Below are 20,735 nucleotides of genomic sequence, written 5' to 3' on the forward strand. Positions count from 1 at the left end.
TGATTTTGGCAATGCCAAAAAAAAAAAAAAAAAGCATATTTAATGTGCAAAACAAGCTCATTTGATCTAGAAGTCATTGAGACAAACATGGAACCCCATAGATATGTTATTATGAAGTAATGTTCAAAAGCAAAATTTCATTTTAAATTCAAAATATAGTCTCTTTCCTTCCGATGCTTTTGAGTAAAGCTGTGTGTGAAATTCAGCAGTTTGAGTCAGCAGGCCCTCAGTCAATATTTTCTTGGGGTCATTCTGCCTCTCTGAGGGCCCAAGCTTTGCTTTGAATCTTGGAGTCAAATTGCCATATAATCTGTAAATGAAAAACAGGTGAAAAGGCCATGTTTCACCTGTTTTGGCATTGGAATTTCTGTGTAAATCCATAATCAGCCTTATTTTGCATGAAATTTGCATTGGATCCATGCCCTTAAAAATCCATGTGGATTTTGAATACTCAAACAACCTTTGGTATTTGGGTTTCCCTTCTCATAGAGCTAGTACTGGAGCAGACTCCAGAAAAATATTGGGACCACTAAGGTTGGTAAGAGTTGATTTCAGACCTGTACCTTCCCCATATATTTGTGACCATCAGCAAAACCTCACAAACTGTGAATGGAGAGCAGCATCCGTATCATGACACAGTCTCTCTCTCCAAGTATCTGAAAAGAAGGTGTTTCTAACATTAGGTCCTCAACTCAAACTTGCTTCCTTTGCTGGTCTGACAGAGCCCAAACTCACTGACCTTCAGTGCCTACTCTGACTCCCAGCTATTTACTCAGGCTTTGGCCTGAAGGAATGGTAATTAAATATTCATATTAAGCTTAATCTTTCATTTTGGGTCCCAAGCCCGTTTTCCATTTGACTTTGTCAGTTAATTTTATATTATTTTCTACTGCCAGATAAATGAAGTGTCATTTAAAATAAATAAATAAATAGATAGATAGATAGATAGATAGATAAATTGAAGGAAGCCAAATTTGGGGAGTTTTCCTTCTGTCTAAACTGTTTTCCTTCTAAAAAAATGATATAATTTCAAGATATTTTTCAATTTTTAAACATTAATAAGAAAACAGAAATATGAGAAATGCTTCAGGCAACACTGCTTTAGTGTAACCCTAGGAACACAAGATGTTTCACAGCAGTATTTCTTCAAATGCTTTTTGGAGTCTAGTTTTAAAAGTGCTAAGCAAAGGCACTTCCACAGATTATTCTACAATCTCAACAACTTTTTGGGGGGGTTGTTGAATTCCATCATTTCTGCAAGGCACTCTGTTCCCCCTAAGTAATCTCTTTTCCTTTCTTTTCACAGTCTTTGCTTATTCACTGATTCAGTATGCACATTTTGTGTCTATGTCTAGATCTATTATTTTGGGATGGATGCGGAGAGCACTGAAAATAACAATACAGCTCATATTTCTCTCATCTTCTTTCAGTCTCTGCTACATGTTTGGGGGAATAAGGGCCCTGATAGTCCAGGCTTCTATATCTTTCTTAGACTCTCACCAGACTGGCCTCAGGCTAGTTTCATAATCATCAAGAAAAAAACAGTCCTGATGTTCAGCATGAGATCATAACACAGTGATCTCACTCTGAACATTACCTTTCACTACAGCAGCTCTATTGACTTCTTTGCTTAGAACAGTTTGAATTTCCCACCAGCTCAGTTGTGTGATATTTGGCCTCTTTTAGGCTAGATACCTCTCCGCAGAGTGAGCCTACAGGGCACTGAGTGGAAAGCTCACGAGCCCTGAGGCCTTGTTTGAAAGAGTTTTCAGCCTCAGCAAGAAGTTTGCCGCAGCACATGTTCAGGAGGCAGCAGAGCGTGTTACAGCATTATCAAGTTGGAGATTACACTATCATGCATTTTCAGCTAGGGCTTTGAGTAGGATTCAGATCCCAGGAGCCAAACTTGGGATAGTTTAGCAGTTCTAGAGTTATGTTTATTTGTACCCATGCTAGCAAAGCACCACCATCTTGTTTGTTTGTAGACATTTTATTTTCTTGCTGGACATGCTATTTTGCATGGGCTCATATGGGTTTTAATCTCCTTTACAAGCATTGCTCTCTAAATGGACAGGGTTTGAAGAAAAAAAGAGAGAGAAAGAGGCAAGGGCTTTTTTTCTTTGAAGTTTGTTTGTATCTAAGAGCATTGTGGGATAGAAGTTCAGGTTTCACAGAGCCAGGACAGCTAAGATTAATTACAGCAGTGAATTGTCTGCAAGTGCCTAGGACAGATATGCACTACGTAGCAGGATTTTTCTGGTCTGAGAAGTGTTTGCTTGGCATTTAATGGCCACCATACAACGCACGCATACAAAGTAGGCTGTTGAAAATTGAGATGTAAGTAGGCATAGGATGGTGAACAATGTGTGCTTCTTAGAATTGTCCTAAAACTCTGCAGCTCGTCCCACCATTCTCAGAGATGTTCATACCACCTCAGGAAGCACCTCTCTTTCCTAAGAGATGTTAGCTCATGCAGTAAAATGTCCATGGGGAACTGGAAGAAATAGCATTGAAAAGAGACAGACCAAGTAGCAGAACTCTTGAAATAGTCTACCAAAACAGTAAAGGAGAGTGGAAGGGAGAATTAAATTAAATGATTGCTTTTCCCTTTTTGTTGTTCACAACATTTACCTGTTTTCACATACATTTCAATTGAACTTCATAATTTATATCTGAAAGAGAATACCCTTTCTAGCTGAAAGTAAAGCACCCTTTAAACAATATTCATATTTTGAAATGATCCTTCAAATTAACCAACCTTCCTTGCAATTTAGGAATGACACCACATGCACCTATGCATTCCTATACACCATTCCTTTGCTGACTGCCCCAAATATACATGTCACTTTGCTGATCACATAATGCTCCTTATTCCCATTGTTATCACACATATAATGACCTGTCTCACTATTCACATCCTATATTGCCAAACAGTCCATTTGTGGACTATCAAAACAGCAGTCAGCTATCTGTGTGTGCTCCTCACATGTTAGGCAGGGAGCTTCCTAATGTGAATCAGGACTTTGCAGTCCCTTTCTGTCCCCTAGGTCACCCTCCTGCTTCCCATTTCTTCATTCAAGCACAAGAGGGACGCACAAGGGGGAAGCACCTGGGTGAATGGAAAGAAGTAGCAGCAGATCAGGACTGTCTGGAAAGCTGCCAAAGTTCTATTTCACTTCAGGAAACTCCCTGGGCTGTTGAAGAGGGGAATATCCAGTAGTGACTTGAAGAACAAAGACGCATTTGTTAATACTATTGTACTCTCTTTATTCTGACTCTTGCCCCTGGGCCAGCAGTTTATGTTGGAGGTTCTTTCTCTTGCTACTTGCTGGGAAAGATATTTGATACCATTTGCATGCAATAATCACCACTTCAGGTCACCAGCAAGGAAAGAACCTGATAAACAAAAATAACCCAAGCCTGAGCCACTTGAGTAAGAGTAGCTTGCAGCAATCATATGCTGTCATCTTCAGTGCAGACCAGAAAGAATATAGCACTCTTAACTTTATATTAAATGCTCCCTTGTAAAGGGAAATTTATCCCAAACTTTTAAAGTCTACAGAAGTTTGAGTATTTGTACAAGCATTGAATGACTATCACGCTAGTTCAGCAGCATGATAAAACCACAACAGAAGTGCAGGCCTCTGTAATTCAGCTGATGCTAAGTATAAGATGTAGGTCTCATGCAGAGTTTTTCATCTGTAAATATCAAAAGCACTCTGAAAAGCAGTCTCCATCATTATGCTGTACTGTTTACACAAGGAAACTGAGGCATGGTGTCTTGCTATGGTCACAGCTAGAAACAGGACAGAAATTTCCCCACACTTGCCTGAGCTGGCTTACGCTGAAGAATGCTGGGAATAGCAGTGAAGGTTCAGCTACAAGAGAGAATGTGACAAATAACTGAGCACTGAACACTCAAGAGATGTGTCTTTCTATCATAAAATAGGGGATCCTTGAAAGACTTGTTAAGTCGAATTTGGGGATAAAATGGCTATAATATTTAACACTTAAGAAGGTGCAAAATTGTGTTTATTTGTCTGTTTGTCACCCGTTACAACTTCACTGTTTCATCTCTATGTTATGCAGCTTTATCAAAGGGATCAGAGTTGTGCTGGAATTAATGGAAACAGGATTGAAAGGTACACACTGTTAGGGACTATCTGTGAATTATCTGCAAATATTTGAACACAGAAAAATTTAACCTTCATTTTGACCTTATCTGGGAGGAAAGAGAACTGCTTTTATAAAAATCCACATATGTTCACAGAACTTCAACTAACAATGCAGATTACCTTGTTTCTCTCTCTTTTTTTTCCTTTTCTTTAATTGGTGTAACAAGCCCCAAAGTAGTCTAGACTAGACCATCATCTTACAAAAAAGCTACTCCTTTTATATACTTAGTGTACACTACATATGTGAACAGGATCTTTCCCATTGCTATTTAGTTTAGTCATATACTACATCCACAGTAAATCCATGTTAGAATATAAAGCTGCCACTTTGAAATGTACTTCAGACCAAATAAAAGCTGGATCTAGATGACAGCCAAATTTCTATAACATTAAACAAATTAATATACAGAATTTTTTTTTAAAAAGTAAACTAAAATATTTGCAGATTTTGACTTAGCTACTCTGATTCGTTGTGCTGAGATTGTAACGGTATGTCATGAGATGTTAAACATTTATGGACATTAGTAGTCCATAAACTGCTACAAATAAAGTACGTGTTTTGAAATGCTATCATAAAAAGGTAAAACCAAGATTAAAAAACAAAACAAAATAAAACAAAAACTTTATGGCATTATACAGTGAGTTGACAACATATCATCCACTATTAGACAAAACAACTGAAATTAGTTCTGGCAGATTTGGGGCTAGAAGTTAAAAATAAAAATAGCAAATGTAAAAGCATGAAAACTGTATTGCCCTTATGCTTAAAGACAATAATAAATCTTTAAAGATGCCAATGATTGCTTTGGATCCTACAAACAATTGCTGCCAATCAACTCTCAAATATGTAACGCACAGTATTCTAAGTATCCTAACTCAGTGTAAACTCCCCAACACCAAAAGTAACGTTGCCTGCCATAAACTACTCTTTTCATTAGGCAACAATGAGAAATGACATCTCTATTCCTTAGCAGTTTGGAAGTGTTGGCAGAAACATACTTCTTTTTACAGTAGAATTCTAATTTTACAGAAAACTTTAAAACCAATTACTCTGCTCATGGATCTTGAAAGGAAGGTCTTAAGTAAACATGTCCTGAGGCAAAACTGAAAGGCAGTATCACTTTACACAAACAACAGCAATCGCTTTTTCCCTAAAAATGTGTTTTTTATATACATATATGCATGTACACACACTACAGAGAAATTTAGGAACCATGAATTTTCTGATGACAACTCTTTTAAGTAGTGGAACTTTGAGACGGATATTGAGACGACTTCTCACCTCTTGTTGACTATGATCTTGATTTTCAAAGACTGCAGTGCACAGCATTTATTAGCAAAATATTCTTGGAGTGTTTAAACACTATATTTGTGTATGCTTTAGCTAAATGCCCTTTTACCTTGTGAGCCTCAAAGCCTCAGTTCTATATAAATTAACTCTTGTCACTAACTTTCTTGTTTCAGTTACTTCTGCGGATTCATTACTTGAATTTTCATATTCTTTCTTCTCTTCGTTTCACTTAAATCCTGTACTGACTCCACAAAGCTTCGTAACCTGACAATAACAACCAGAAAACAATGGTGGCTGATCCTATCTTTTGCTAGGCCATGTTTTGCTCACTCGGTGGAGGCTTTTTAATCAAGCCCCCAGTAAAATCACACACATGTTTTTAGTTACACTCAATTCTCAGCAATTCCCTGCTTGGAAATAGCAGGTAAAATATTACATCGCAAAGTAACATTTGTTCCTCCCATCTAGCTGCATTATCTGATGGTCTGGCAGCGGGTGACCTCACATGCCACACCAGTGACACTGTGGCTCCCTCCTCCCTCCGTCCTGCCACTCCACTGCTGCCTGCTGAGGAGGAGGAGGAGGCAAAACCAGGCAGGGCAGGGAAAAACAGAGAGGAGGAGGTGAAGCAGAACTAGCCAGCATCAGGCAGGGGAGCACGAAACACGATTGTAGCAGGCCTGGGAAAGGGCTACTGGGAAGGCTGAGGAGCCCGGCTCATCCTGTAGCAGCGTGGCAGGACTTCCCTGCAGCCCTCAGCCTACCAAGGGCTGGGGAGAGAAGGGGCAGAAGGGAGGTGCCTTTGAAGGATTTGCAGTGCACGGATTGTTTGCTCTGTGCATGTGTGTGTGTGTGTGAATTTCACCCTATATATAACTTGGAATCTTATTAGATAACAACTCTGTGACACTGCAAATCCAATATTTCTCAGAATGCTATTTTTGAAGCAGAAACACGCAACATATTTTAATCTCCGAAGAAGCACAATAAAGATCTCCCTTCAAAATACAATGAAGAGTTAAAAATGAAATGGAAACACAATAATTTACACGCGGGCTTTCTATGCTTCTATCAGATTATTTAAATTTCGGACTGTCTCTTTAATTTGAGGAACAGCTAAAAAGGCGACAGATGGCAGACAGAATTGACTTATGTCCTCTATTCTTTTACAGAAGAAGGGGGAGTGCAGAAAGTTTGATAAAGGCAGAAGCTACAGTATGCAGGCCTTGCTATAACTATCTAATAGGTCTTTTGACGGATAGGTTGGGAATATTTAGTTTTTCCTCCACAGACATGCTTTGTAACAAACCAACGGTCCTGGAGGTTGCCATGGGTGACGAGAGTGCTGACATCCAGTCCCAACTACAAATAAGCACATGACAAATGGGCCTGGAGCCCTCAGACAGCCCTGAACCTTGGTGACCCCCTAAAACGCCCAACCTCCCAATACCCATGCCCAAAAAAGCATTATCGAATATATTTTTTAAACTGAAAGCTTGCAGTTAATTGAAAACACTGCCATGTAACAGAAATGCTTAGGACAGCATGTACAAGTAAAAATAAATCACATAGCATTGTTATTTAATGCACTGTGACATCATTTCCTGAAATTAAACAGAGATGACACAGATTCAGACAGTCCCTGGTAAGGTTCAGTTCAAACAATTCACAGATGTTTTCCTCAAGCGAGCAGAAAACAATGCCGGGCTTAAAGTGCTCCCTCTCCCCACCTCCCTCTCCCTTCTCTCACCAGTCTTTTTGCTGGTACAGGGAGGTATAGCAGTTTTATAATACATGCTCCAGCAAAAATATTCTTTTTTTAATTTAATTACTCAGGCCGTTGTACTAAATAGATGGATCATTGTGTCACAAAAGCATCAATTTTTCAGAAGAAATAACAGATGTCTATGTAACAATGATTAGATTAACCACTCAGAGACAAAGCTAGCTTTTGAGGCCCACACACCCCATGACCCTGGGTTCCCTTTTCTGTAGGGGGTGGATGTAGAAATGTCAGATCTAATCTCAGATTCCATTTTTAAAACAAACAAAGCCCCACCCCCACCCCATCTCAGCCCTTTTCTTTTAAGATTATAGCCTTTAAAAGGTATATGAGTGTTCGGGCTGTTACTAAATTTGAAGCTTTGGAGCTGATTTCATAGTCGAGGACTACAAGTTGCCAGAGGATTACGCCTTTTGGACTGTGAGCAGAAGTAGCAGTTTGAGAAAAAAAAATAATAATCCATTTTCATTCTATTCTGACTCTCCAGAGCATTCCTGGTGAAGCTGTACTGCATGCAGATGGGACAGGATGGGATGCCAGTGACATGAGGCAGTACTATGCTACCACCAGCAATAACAGCGCATACCAGCAGCAGCTAACAGCTCTACCCCACTAGGCCAGCTCTGATGATGAGCCACCAGCACAACTTTGGGTGCAAAGATCCTCAGCTCCATGGTCTTGAGGACTATATTACAACTGGTCATGGGAGTTCAGCATGATTTTTCTGAAGGACTTGGAGGAAATCATTTAACCTCCCCTCACAAACTTTACCCAGCTGAAAAATGGGCGCAATAATATTTTGCAGACCTGGGCAATAAGTTTCTCAGTAGTACAGCATGAGAGGTCTGTCCCAAACCAGTAGACAACTTCCCACCTGGTTGTAAACTCAGCATACAGACAGCCCTACCTAAAACACAAACCTGGAGTAACATTACACCTCAGCCTCCTCCAACTCCCTGACTACATAACACACTAAAATGGAAACAGCAGCCATGTGAACCCACATGCAGGTAGTTTTGCAGGACTACCAGAGGACATCATCCCTCTCCTCAGTGTACCCTGGGAGCATACAGGACGTTACTGTTTGGCCCAACACAAGCACTACAGTTCATCAGAATGCTTTTGCAATAGTAAGTATGCAATAGCAAGCTATATTCCTAACCTTCCCTTAAGTATTATTCCTAAAATCGGGATATGGGAGGAGATATTTATGAAGATGGAATGGTTTCAGCTGTTTTGTAAGTTTGCTCCAAAATGCCAGGATTGGGTTTGGCTGAAGACATTCATCTCTACAATCAACTTTAATGAATACATAAAGCAGCTGCCTGCATAAAAGGCTTGGTAAGCCATTCATTAAAATATGATAGAGATACATTATATTCTCAGATACACCCACATAAATATAGAAAAAAAAATCTGTTTCAGTAAGACTATTGATATTATTCTGTCTGGCCACTAGAATACTGCAAGTTTAAAAAAAAAATATATCAGGTAAATACAAAAGCTGTGATTGATTCATTTTAACATGTTCCAACAGAACTTATTCTAGTGTGACCCTAAGATAGGTGAAAACAAACTCTACTGTACAAGAAACTGTAAAAAGCAAGAATTTTAGCCAGGAGATTGTTGAAATCAGGCTAAAATGACTGATAAATGTTAGAGACAGAACTTCAGCTATCAAAAAAACAAACAAAGAAAAAACACAAAAGGCAGCCCAATTCCACTGAGTTCAGGGTTGTTATCCCAAACACCTTCAGTTGGGAATCTGAAAGTGTCATATAAAATGTTTATATTTTATATGCTACCATTGGTATTCCTGGTACTTTTAGTTACAATATACCTCTTCGTACAGAAACAAACAAAATAAAATTTTAACAAATAGCATCTCCCCAGGTAAGTGTCAAAAAAATAAATGCATCTCTGTTCAACCAGTACCGTACAAGAAGGGGAAAAATGTTGAATAAAGCAAAAGTGTAGTTCTTGATACACTATGCTGCAGAGAACGATGAACTACCAGAGGTACACATCCAAAGAATGGTATAATTGCTTTCTTTATAACTTTGTTCTTTTCTGATTATGTACATACATTTTAAAGGCTCTCTATCCATTAAAAGGGCATGGGAGGAGGGGGGCAAGCTCTGTAGAGCTGCTAGTAAGAAATCCTAATCTCAACATTGGTGTAAGCTGGAGGTGTCTATACATTTGAGCACTTCCTGTTTTCACTTCATGATCAAATATGTTCTTTGCAGGGCAGATAGGGGAGCACTTGAGGGAGGAAAGCAGAGATGTCTGAGAGGCTAATTGAGTGTACTAAGGAGTCCTTGGCATAGAGGAAAAGGAGTCTTCCAAAGCTATGAATAAACTCTCGGCTTGGGTCAGATTTCTTGCTGTTTCTTTTCTTTAACCACCTTTGAACTCAAATAAAAACAGCCTTAATGTCAGGTTTACCTTTCTGATGTCGTAATCTTTATGTACTATTGAAAAGCTTATACTACCAGACTAGGATTTCCTCTACTTTCTTAAACACTGGATATTATCCAGAAAAAGCATACACATTTCCAGCCAATTCATCCTCAGATCTTTCATCTTCCGGTACTGTTGTAATTCCAAATATAAGACAGAGCTCAATACGTGAACAAGAACCTGACAGAAGCTCTTACTCCTTGCGTTTGATTCCCAACAACAAAAACATGCATGTGTATCCTATTTCAAATATAATTAAAGTTACTGCAAAATGGAAGTTGTGATCAGAGATATAAATTGTTTTGAAAGACACAGCCTGTCAGATACATTTATTCTACATAAGAGTTCAAGTGCCTGTCTCTTCAAAAAGCCACTTAGGCAAATCAATTTTTAAAATCAGTTACCTTAAGAGTTTGCAAACTGACTGAATAAAGAAAAAACAGCATTTTATTTAAAATCATGAGTAAATACAATTAGACAAAACTGAGTTTTTTGAATTTGGCAGTCTAAAGGAATTTCAAGTTAAATCCACACCATAAGAGATGGACTGCCACTGCTTCTCCTTCCAGGGAAACCAGAGGTTAATGATTTTTGTCATATTGAGACTAACAGCTAACAATTGCTACAGTTGGCCTTTAGTATTTTATTTGTCCTTTTGAGGTATTCAGAATAGGTGACAATGGCTTGCAGTTGAGAACATATGTAGAGAGACCCCTGTGGCTTATGGAAAAGTTGCTCCATGCTGGTTGGGTGTTTGAAAAAAAATACAACCAGAGTTCTTTTATGTTCCTTCCTTAATGAATGCATGAATGTCAAAATGTACCAATGGCCCATTCAGGGGGCAAAGCCTAAGCAGCTCCTTCTTTAAGAACACATCCTGAGATGTAAAATACATTTGCTTAACAAACTAAAATAATGAGATAATTCAATTAGTTTCTTTAAAAAAAAGAGAGAGAGAGAGAGAGAGAGAAAGAAAAAAGGGTACATCGGGGGATTATTTTAATACAAGAGCAGGTCATACAGCACAAAGAAGGAACAAACCAATTTGAAATAAGGTTAGAGTAGTAATGAAGGAATGTACATTGAATCATGGACCACCATTGTAAAGATATTTACTTGAAACAATAAAATTGTACATCACAGATTCCCCTGTTCTGGCTCAGCCAGAGCTGCACTTTGAATGGACAAGCTAATTTGAGAAAAAGCGCGAGATCTTTAAAAGAAAGGAGTTCTCTTCCTTCCCTGCATGTGTTTATGGCAAGAATCTTTCTGAATTTACATTGCACTGGTCAGGGGTCTCCATTATCAGTTTGCAGGTCTGAGAATTACAGCACAGTAAATCTTTCAACACCTGCAAACTCATTAAAGCTTAGATGGTAAAAGGGTTGGGGCTTTTTTGTGTTCATTTAATTTGATTTTTGTGAGGTCATCCTCACCAGTGATGGCAAGTTTCCTCAATTCATGTGGAATGTAGAGGGTCAGGAGAGAGAGGACAGAAACAAGGAAAAGGGATTTCAAAAAGCCAAGAGGACCTTCCTCAAGAGAAGTGAGAGTTCATTGACTGTTTAATAAGCATGTGTTGAATGTTTTCAAGGAGGATGCAAGAAAGGAAGGCAGGGAGAAAAAACATCACAAATTTTTTAAGAGGAAATGGAGTTAACACAGAAACATGTGCAAAAGAAACTGGTTTATTTGTGGCCATGCTTTTCGCTGTCTCCCTGTAACTACTCCTCTAAAGATACCCTACAGCTAAATGAAAAACCCTCCACTCACACTCACTCGACTTCCAAATTAAAAACATTTTACAGGTTAGTAAATCTCCAGCTGAGGTGATGTAGCAAAGAACAGCTGTGAAGTAATTTTGATAATGATGAGAATAATAAGCACATGGCAAGGTTCAGGGCTTTGCTGTTGCAGCTTCAGTGCTCCTGAATAGATAAAAGTGATTAAATACTCCTGATTATCCCTGACCAATATGTAATGGATTTACAGCCCTTTCAATTAGTCAGTATTTGCTTAGGACTCATTATTTTGTCTTTGGTTAAGTAATCAGCCCAGAGACTCATGTTCTGTCTAATTCCTCTGAGCCAAGTGGGTACAGGGCACCTGACCTTTGAAATGGCCATAGCTGGGAGGCAGGAATAACCACTACTCCAGCAAAGACACTGGCTATTCCAGCTAATCCTGACCCCACAGGCCAGATCAATGCACCTTAGTTTGCTACTAATGTCCTTACATCAAAATGATGGTTTAGAAATGTGGATCTATTGCTCCCCCCTTTAGCTGTGCTGCTAGTGGAGCAGTTCAATAGTCCCTATCATAAATAAAAAGGGTACCTTGTCCCAAAATCATTACACTGTAACCAACATCAGCTACTGGGGAAATTTATAAAACTTTGAAAGGAGAAGCAGTAGTTAATAACTGTTAGCATTTTAAGCCTTATGAAGTGAGAAACAATTTTACCATGAGAGGAAGAGGAAAATCAATTGATAATTTTACCAGTTTTCATTATTTCCTACATGAAGTAAACTACAAAGAGTGTTACCAGGTTTTCTGTAGAACTGTATTTTGATTTCTAAGTGAAGCTATAATAGTCAACAGAACACCAACACATTGCACCAACAATTGCAAGCAGGAGCATAGAGATAGCCCATTTAAAGTATAGCTTTTCACGTATTTAATCTCTCTCCCCCAAATGTGAGTATGGACAGTATTTAACATAATGTACTTGCACAGAAACCAAAAAAGTGTTTATTGCTCTCTGTTACACAACTGAAGAATTAGGGAAACTGTAAGCCTTCTATATTCCTCACAAAAACAACATACAACAAGTTTGCAAGCTGCTGCTTTGACTCCCCTAACATCCCACAGTATGTCAGAACACATAGATCGGGCTTCTCTCTGCCACAAACATGTATGAAAGTCATGTAAACAGAGGGCAACAATAAACAATCCAGAAAGCAGAGCTTTGTATATGCTAAAGCAAGAAACCCCCTTAAATAGTTCAAAGCAAAAAATGGTTACTTTATATGTAGGTGTTGTTCAGTGATAAGACTTTGTACTCTCTTTATTTCTCTCTCTCTAGGTATGTACGTATATTTATATATACACAAATATATGTTTCTTTCAGATTTGTCATGATTCCAAGAGCCAAGAAAAAAAAATCTAGGGAAAAAAAAGATAATTGAGCCCTAATAATGGTCCAAAAATTATGGGGACAATTGATTTCTAATAACAATGAATAAACATCATTAGGCACATGAATAGAAATCTATTTTGTTTTTGGACAGCACTTACTGTGAGATGCTGGAAAAGCCACGCTCTCATGATATTTGTTGCTACTTTGGGGAAAATGCCTCTTTTCTTCTGTCGCTTTTTGTCCTTGTCTGGGTCATCATCATCCCCTGTACCAGGTGAGGCTACACTGTTGTCTAAACCGTCCCCTATAACAAGGAGAAAAACAAGAGAAAAATAAACAACATATAGAAGCCAGAACATATCATTAATTACCAAGATACTACTACAATTTTATTTTGTTCTGATAGATCAGAACATACAGTTTCTCATTATATATGAATGTTGATGCAAATATGCAAAACTTAGAAACCATGTCTCTCCAAATACTAATTTTGTCTCACACATGCATATATCATTAATTCAATTATAATCGTGTGCTTGACATAGCGCAATAGCTCTTTGTCAATTATAGGATTCAATGTGGGAAAACCTGCCACAAGAAAACCCATTCACTGTAAATGCATCCCTACAACCATTCTGAATATGTACTATAAGTAATCAAGTTAAATGTTCTGTAGTCTATATATTCGAGGCCCTCTGCAGAGGTGGCAGTAACTGTGTCACTGTTCAGTGCACATAACACACTGTCAGATGAGCCCCTCCCCAGAAGTGTCACCCCTAACACATACATACGCACGCACACACACGTACAGCTAGTATGACCCTGCATACGGCATTTGCATGACATGAAAACTTCTACATCTCTGCATCAGTGATTATTATCATTAAAAAAAAGATGCACATCAAGGTAGAGCTCTCACTTAATCAGAACTTTCCATCAACATCTTTCTCTTCTGTGCTTTTCCCTGGCATTAATTGTGCATTAGCAAAAATCATTTACTTTTAACAGTCATAGTTATTTTTTCTTGCCCTCCAGCAAAAATGCCTTGAAAGCCTGCCTGGAGGGCATCTAAATTATGTATCTGAAAAACTCTTCTGGCAAGGCATTGCTGGACCCCTACTTTCTTAAAATTCATACGAGCACGTCTTCCTGTTTTTGGGAAGGCATCAATCAAGAGCAGCAATATATGCCATATTCCTACATTAATATTTGAACTAATAACTTTAAAAAAAGGAAAGAAACAAGATCCGACTTGTGGCATAATCAAATGCAAAATAAATGAAGAATACTGGGACAGCACTGAGACTTTATAGATTGCTGTGTTTTCCTTACACATCATTAGCCCGGAGCCACACGAAAGAGGAAAACAGAGAAGTGGAGAGTTTATGCTCCCTGCTGGTGTTTAAGAAGCCGAGGTCCTGGAAGGACATCTGGGAATTGTGCTGAGACGGTGGTTTTTGTAATTTAAGAATAGACATTCATTAGCAGTAAATGCCATAAATCCCATGCTAAGTAAAAACCTTGTCCAAGAAAGCCTAAAACAATAAACTCTGTGCTCAATGTAGCCTGAGCTAGACGCTCCATAGCTTCCTGAGGAATGCTATAGATTCACGAGCTAATTCCTATAGCCTCGTCCAGCTCCATAGTGCTACTAAACGAAATACGTTGCAGCTACATACAGCCCATTTGCTTCAAAACTTGTGTTTCAGCTCTGTCTTCCCTCCTGTGCCAGATCACCCTTCTTCCACTACCTCCCCTCTGAAAAACCAACCCTCTTGGACCAGGGAGACAGAAAAAGCCACAGCAAAGAGCTGGCAGATTAATTTTATTGACATTTCCATTTTCACTGCAATGTGATACCCTCCATCACATGGAAGAGATGACCCTCACTATTTACAGACTGACAGGCCACTTCATTACAACCACCCTGCCCCAAGGCAGAGCAGCTCCTTTCCATCTGCCCAAACACCAGAGCAAGACCCCGAAGTCACCGCTCTTTCTCATGCTTCTTTTCTTTTCTGTTTGTTTCCATTAATGAGAGAAAAAGGAGAGTCGGATCACAGCAAACCAATCAAAGAGATTATGGAAGCCCTATATATTGTAACCAACTGCTCACTTGTGTAAGATGTTGGTTATTTAGAAAGCGCTCCTTCCCACTCCCCCCCTCCCCGTTCCACCCCACTCCTCTCTATCACACACTAGCACACACACACATGCGCATGCACACACACACACACACACACACACACTTACTTTCCACTATGCCAAGGAACTGCTGCAAGGCAAATTCTCACAAACACTAATGGCTTCTGACTGCTCCTTGGCAACCCCAGCATTTTAACCTGGGTGGATATGCTCTCCAAAATACAGACACTGGAGCTATCTCATCAGCTGTTCATGTGACACAGATGGAGAGTGGCTATTAGGAGCCAGGCAATGGGCCTTGGGGATCTGAGGTGCTGTACTGTAGCCTCAGGCAATTTTGAAAAGCAGTACCCAGAGATGGGGGGAAAAAAATCCACATTGAAAGTGCAAGTTTGAAGTCAGTCAGTCTGTTTGTCTATCTGTCGTGTGGATAAAGATATCTTTGTCTCTGTATGTAAAAGCTGTGTGTGTATGCATAGGATGCGTGCAGCTGTAAAACTTCCTTTCTGCAACATCCTTTCTCATGCTAAAAAAATGGTTTGCTCTATATACAGACAAATTCCTGTTCCTCCTTATATACATGCTCTCTGCTTTGTGAGTATCCTCAGCAGGAGTCACCTACATGTTAAATCAGTGTTTAGACCTTTTGGAGAGTTGTTAATATCCTGATTTAAAAAGCTAATAGCAGCCCAGGAGATGAAAGTTCACCTAAAGCTTCCATTGCCTTCCCAGCTTAATCAGCAGTTAAAATGGTAAGAGGCAGCGCTTCCTTAATCTGCTCCACATCCTCATGAAAGGAAATTCAAATATCGTACCTCCAAATTACCTCAGAAGATGAATACACACTGCAAGATTTGTTGCTCCTGGTGCACTACAGGCCCAATCCTGTTAAGCTGTATTGTCATATCTTTAATAACCCTACAACTGCTGACATTAGTGGATACTGCTTCTAGTTCCAAGATAGCATACAAGTAGCCCTTAACTGATGCTTCCAAGATGCAATGATTTACTTCTTGGATAAGGAGGGCCTGATTCTAGTTTGCCTTATCCAAACAAAACATTAGTTACTTTAAATGAAGAAAAAAAATAATATCAAAAGTGAAATAAAATTAACAGACATGAAAGTCACTCCATTGCAGATCGGATTAAGCATGTTTTAATTGCTGCATGGATGAATCCAAATTTAAATCATTTAAAACATCATTACAAGTGGTTCTGCTTCTGTGAACTGTTCACATCTTGATTTGGAGAGTATCCTGTAAGAAGAGCACAGTCAAGTCCTAACTTGTATGGAAATAGCAATTATATGAGCATAGTTAACCCAATTTTACAGTCGGGAAATTAAGCCTAGAGTTTGGCCCACTGGCTTTCTCTTTCACAATGCAGCAAAAAACATGGAGGGTGACTTTCTCGTGCTTTAGACACTGTTCACTCATTTATTCTTGTGCAAAGAGTACAAGTGACTGCAAAACCTTATCACTGCCCTGGAAAAGTGGAGAATTTTTAAGTGGCACTCTCTTTGTAGATGTGTCAATGACTACATGGATTCGAGTCAGTAGACTCAGGTGTATTACCCAACTTATTTAAGATCCTATCAGTGCTGTATAACAGTCTCAATAACCCCTATGAAAGATGGAGAGAGTATACAAGACGCTTTGCAAAGCACCTACACAGGGTTTCTTACAGACCTTCTCTTCAAGGCGAAGTGCTTGTGGAGGAGGCTGGAGATGGAGGTCTTATTTACACAGCAGGAAGTTCCACGCTAGCTCTGTGTGCAGACACTTTTAGCATGCTGAGGGTTTCTTCCCACAAGATAGATTATTTTGCTTTGAAAGCAAAGCAGACTACCACTTATTTAAAACATACTGTGGAAGTAGTCAGAGCAGGGTTTCCATTGCACTGTAATTTCAAACTCAACTTGCTGCAAACTGACTTCCTCGGGCAGACTAGCTTGCTGAGTCCAGTGTTCACACAGCTAAGAACTCTTGGGGACACAGAGTCCAGTCCCACAGAAGGCATGTCCAGTCATGTTGTATCAATGAATTTCCTTTTGACAGTCCCCCAGTCTCTCAGTATTATCTCAGTCCTAGTCCTTGTTTGTGTTCCTCATGGAGTAAGGCCCAGAAAGACATGAAGCTCGTGCAGCTTAGAAGCTGCTCATCTAGTCTTTTCATCATTTGTGAACAGAATACACAACAGATTCCCAATCTAATCAAAAATGATACTTGGAAAGGATATCCCAGTCATGCCAAAGCACAGAAGCCTGGTAACAACCAAGATTCAAACTCCAGAAATAGTTTATATTACCACCATAACAATCAGAGCAGTAAGAAAAGTGGTTTCCAGACAAATACATTTCAGGACTTAGTGTTTGAGTTTCTTCATCATCAGAGTTCCCTTATAGCTTTATTGTTTGTCATGCTAAATGACAAGAGAGAAGAGAAGGGATATCTAATCGGGGGCAACGTAGGAGAAGACACTTCACCATTTTACTAAAAATAGCACAAGCAATATGAAAGTCACATTAAAGGATTCTGAAAAGGAAAGCTGCAGTGCACTGTACTCACTTTAAGAAAGCTACGCTGTAGTCTTTTGGTCCAGTTTTTTGATGGAGTAGAATATGTAGATATAAATGCAAAACAAAGAGGAGACTGCACGCATGCTTATATTCACAATTTGCTATTATTTGCTTGTACTTATAATGTGTCCATCTGAAGACATAAGCATTGTAAACCATAGTTAACAAGGACGTTTAGCTTATTATAAGATCAACACCACCACGAGAGAAAAGTCTTAAGAATTTGATTCATTACCACTGTCAAAAAGCTAGAAATAGAGAACTGTTTGAGTATGTTTTGAAGATGTGACAGTCTGTGCTGTAGGGAGGGCTAATATAGAGAGGTCAGTTCCAGAATCAAAGACCCTTCAGGACAATTCCTTATCACCATTCCATCCTGTTAAAATCATCACAGACTTACAGCTTCAGCACATCATAGTTCTTTGAATGAAGTGCTGGTTGTGGTATTTTTATTTTTTTTTGTGTGTGTGTGTTTTATTTATTTATTTATTTATATTTTTCCCCCTCCTCATTTGAACGATCACTGTTCATGGAAATTGACTTAGCCTCCTCATATCCCAGAAGCAGCACTTATCAACTGCATCTTACTGCCAGGGGAAACTGAGTTAGGTAAGATTATGAATGACAAACCTGGGCCTTTAAAAAACACAAAGTTCAAGTGGGCATTTCAGCTTACAGCTGTGCCATCATCAACAGTGCTCTGCCAGTAGAGCAGTGCTGGTTACTGAAGGGATTGACTGCAGGTGGAAGACATCCCAGTTTGACCTGCATGCTCAACTACCACTTGTCCCATTGTGTAATGGGATGTCCTCAGGTAAACTGCTGCAGTCAGCCCCCTGCAATCCCTCCCCTTTTGTGTGTCTGAGATATGTCTGTCATATGTCTGTCATATGAAGGTTTTAGGGAACATCTTGGAGAGAAACAAAGGTTGTATGTTGTTGCACTAGAAGGAACAGGGAGACTTTGTTTACACAGCACCACCACCTCTCCAACTACAGATGTTATTCTTTAGACCTTCTAGCAGCGGGCAGGAGATAAAGGGCTGCCCTTCTCTCTGCTGTTCTTTTGGAAGATCTTATGCTTTCAGGAAAACAAAACCATACAAAACCTTTGAGCTAATAATGCAAAGATCTTCATATACACACCTTGCACAAACTGGGCATTAATTACTATTATAAATTCAAATAGGAAAGAAACAAAGAGAACTTAAGCCACCATTAGACATTACCTACAAAGCTATTCTGCTTGGCCTAACCATAGCATAGTTTCTCAGTCAGGAGCAAGTCTCTATTACCATCTGGCAATATGTGCTAAAGGCTTAAAGAGTTGCATGGTATCTGGTGTCTAATGTGTATCTACAACAAGAGACAATAAAAAACTGTTCATTTTCTGTGTCTGAATAGGCACTTTACTATATTCACTAATTTATCTTTTTCAAAAAGGCATTTACAAATATTTTATTATTTACTTGAGGGTAGGAATGACATTCCAGATACGTTATTTTTATATCCATAGATGCTGTAAAATTGGTGACATGAGTCTTTAGAAATTATTTGCAGAACAGCAATCTTTCACATTTCCCCTTTTATTATTTTTATGTCCAAAAAAAAAAAAAAGGAAGAAAAAAGGCTGGCTTTTTTGTGCCGTTAGTGGTCTATGTCTAAAGCTCATGCTTATCTGTCAAGTGAATTGAGAATTCTCACTGATTATATTCAAAAGCCAACATATTGTTCTAGCTTTTTTGACAGAGAAAACTAACAAACATTGGTTTAAACTTTAAGCTCTTTTATATAGCCAGCAGGTTCGTGGTTTGTGCATTACAATTCAACATTTTTTCACATCAGGTGAAAAAAGTGCTCCAATGCAGACAAGGGGAACAGCAAAGCAACCTGCTAATTACTGATCTCTCTTACGTTCCTGCTGTGCTAAACTGTCCGGACATGTTGAAGTGAAATTTTTCTGCGATTTTCAAGTGACTAGTTCATGGCCCAGTGCCGTGGAGTGCAGGAGAAGGGATGAAATGCTTTAGTTTACATGCAACATTTACTAACTGTGTGGGTTTTCCGACATTAAAGAGGGGACAGTGACCCATGCCACCTTTTTCACACTCAAAAGAGCACTGAAAAAACAGTCTTCATAGGCTTACCTCAGGCTTCCCTGGCCCTTAACACCCTCCCCCCAGGGTAGGAGCAGAAAGAGAAAAAAGAAGGGATTTTATGCTCCTTTCTCTTCAACTTTTCAGGCGGTATAAGCAGCATTTAGCAAATTCAGCCTCCAAATGGCTCCAAATGCTCTGAGCTGCAGGGGCTCATCCTTTGTTAGCCTCCCTCTATTTACACAGGATTTACGCAGGCTCTCCACTGAAGAGACCACATGTTTCTGACAGAAAGCACTTCCATTCACACTGCATCAGGCAACAGGATTGTAACCACTGCAGCTTCACGCTGACCTGAGATTAGGGATTTCAGCAACACTGAGATGGTAACAATCTGCTAACTAACGAAAATTATCCATGGAGAACTCCACTGCTTACTCCAGTTAAAACTACCACAGACAGATAGATTAGGTTACTTCGAAGGACAATTAAGAACTAGCTACTGTCAGGAATATGCATGTCCATCTACAAACAACATACACACAAATATCAGAAGAAAAAAAAATCTAAAAAAAAAATCAGACTGCAGCTTGGATTAAAACAATTTCACCCACTGGCTGAAGACATAAAGTGTAAAAACAGACAGATGGACACATATGTAAATGCGGCTGCATTTGTTTCTCTGGAGCTGGCAAGTTAGTAATAACAGTATAGTTTAATAATTTATTTTCCACGCTGTTTTCACACTGGTTAACTGGGCAGTGGCAACATTCATGTGGAACTTCAGGAACAGAATAACTCCTGCAGTCTAATTGCCATTGGACCAAACAAACCAAGCTAAGAGACCTTCCATGAATCTACCTACAAGGACTCAGTCCTGGAAGCTGACGTCAGTCTGGGGATCTTATAAATTTCTTTATTTTATTTACTCTGTTTGGACAGTCAGGATTTCTGCACTAAGATTTTTTCCAGTTTTAGTATTTGTGTCAGGGTTTTCCAAAAAAGATTACACACACATATACAACACAGCACAACAAATATTGGTGGTTGGATCTTGTGGTTTTTG

The 20,735-nt window shown here is 39.1% G+C and overlaps 1 protein-coding gene across 5 annotated transcripts in view; it reads right to left on the reverse strand.

The window, feature by feature from the left end:
- The window catches only part of MEIS2 (Meis homeobox 2), a 171,895-nt gene that overhangs the window by 106,840 nt on the left and 44,320 nt on the right, over positions 1-20,735 (reverse strand). For all 5 annotated transcript variants that reach the window (XM_050710828.1, XM_050710826.1, XM_050710827.1 and 2 more), the window contains exon 8: positions 13,010-13,155. In XM_050710828.1, coding sequence (XP_050566785.1) covers positions 13,010-13,155 — 146 coding nt within the window. The remainder of the gene's footprint in view (positions 1-13,009; positions 13,156-20,735) is intronic.

This window comes from Cygnus atratus, chromosome 5 (genome assembly GCF_013377495.2).
Source record: "Cygnus atratus isolate AKBS03 ecotype Queensland, Australia chromosome 5, CAtr_DNAZoo_HiC_assembly, whole genome shotgun sequence".
NCBI classification, from domain to species: Eukaryota; Metazoa; Chordata; class Aves; order Anseriformes; family Anatidae; genus Cygnus; species Cygnus atratus.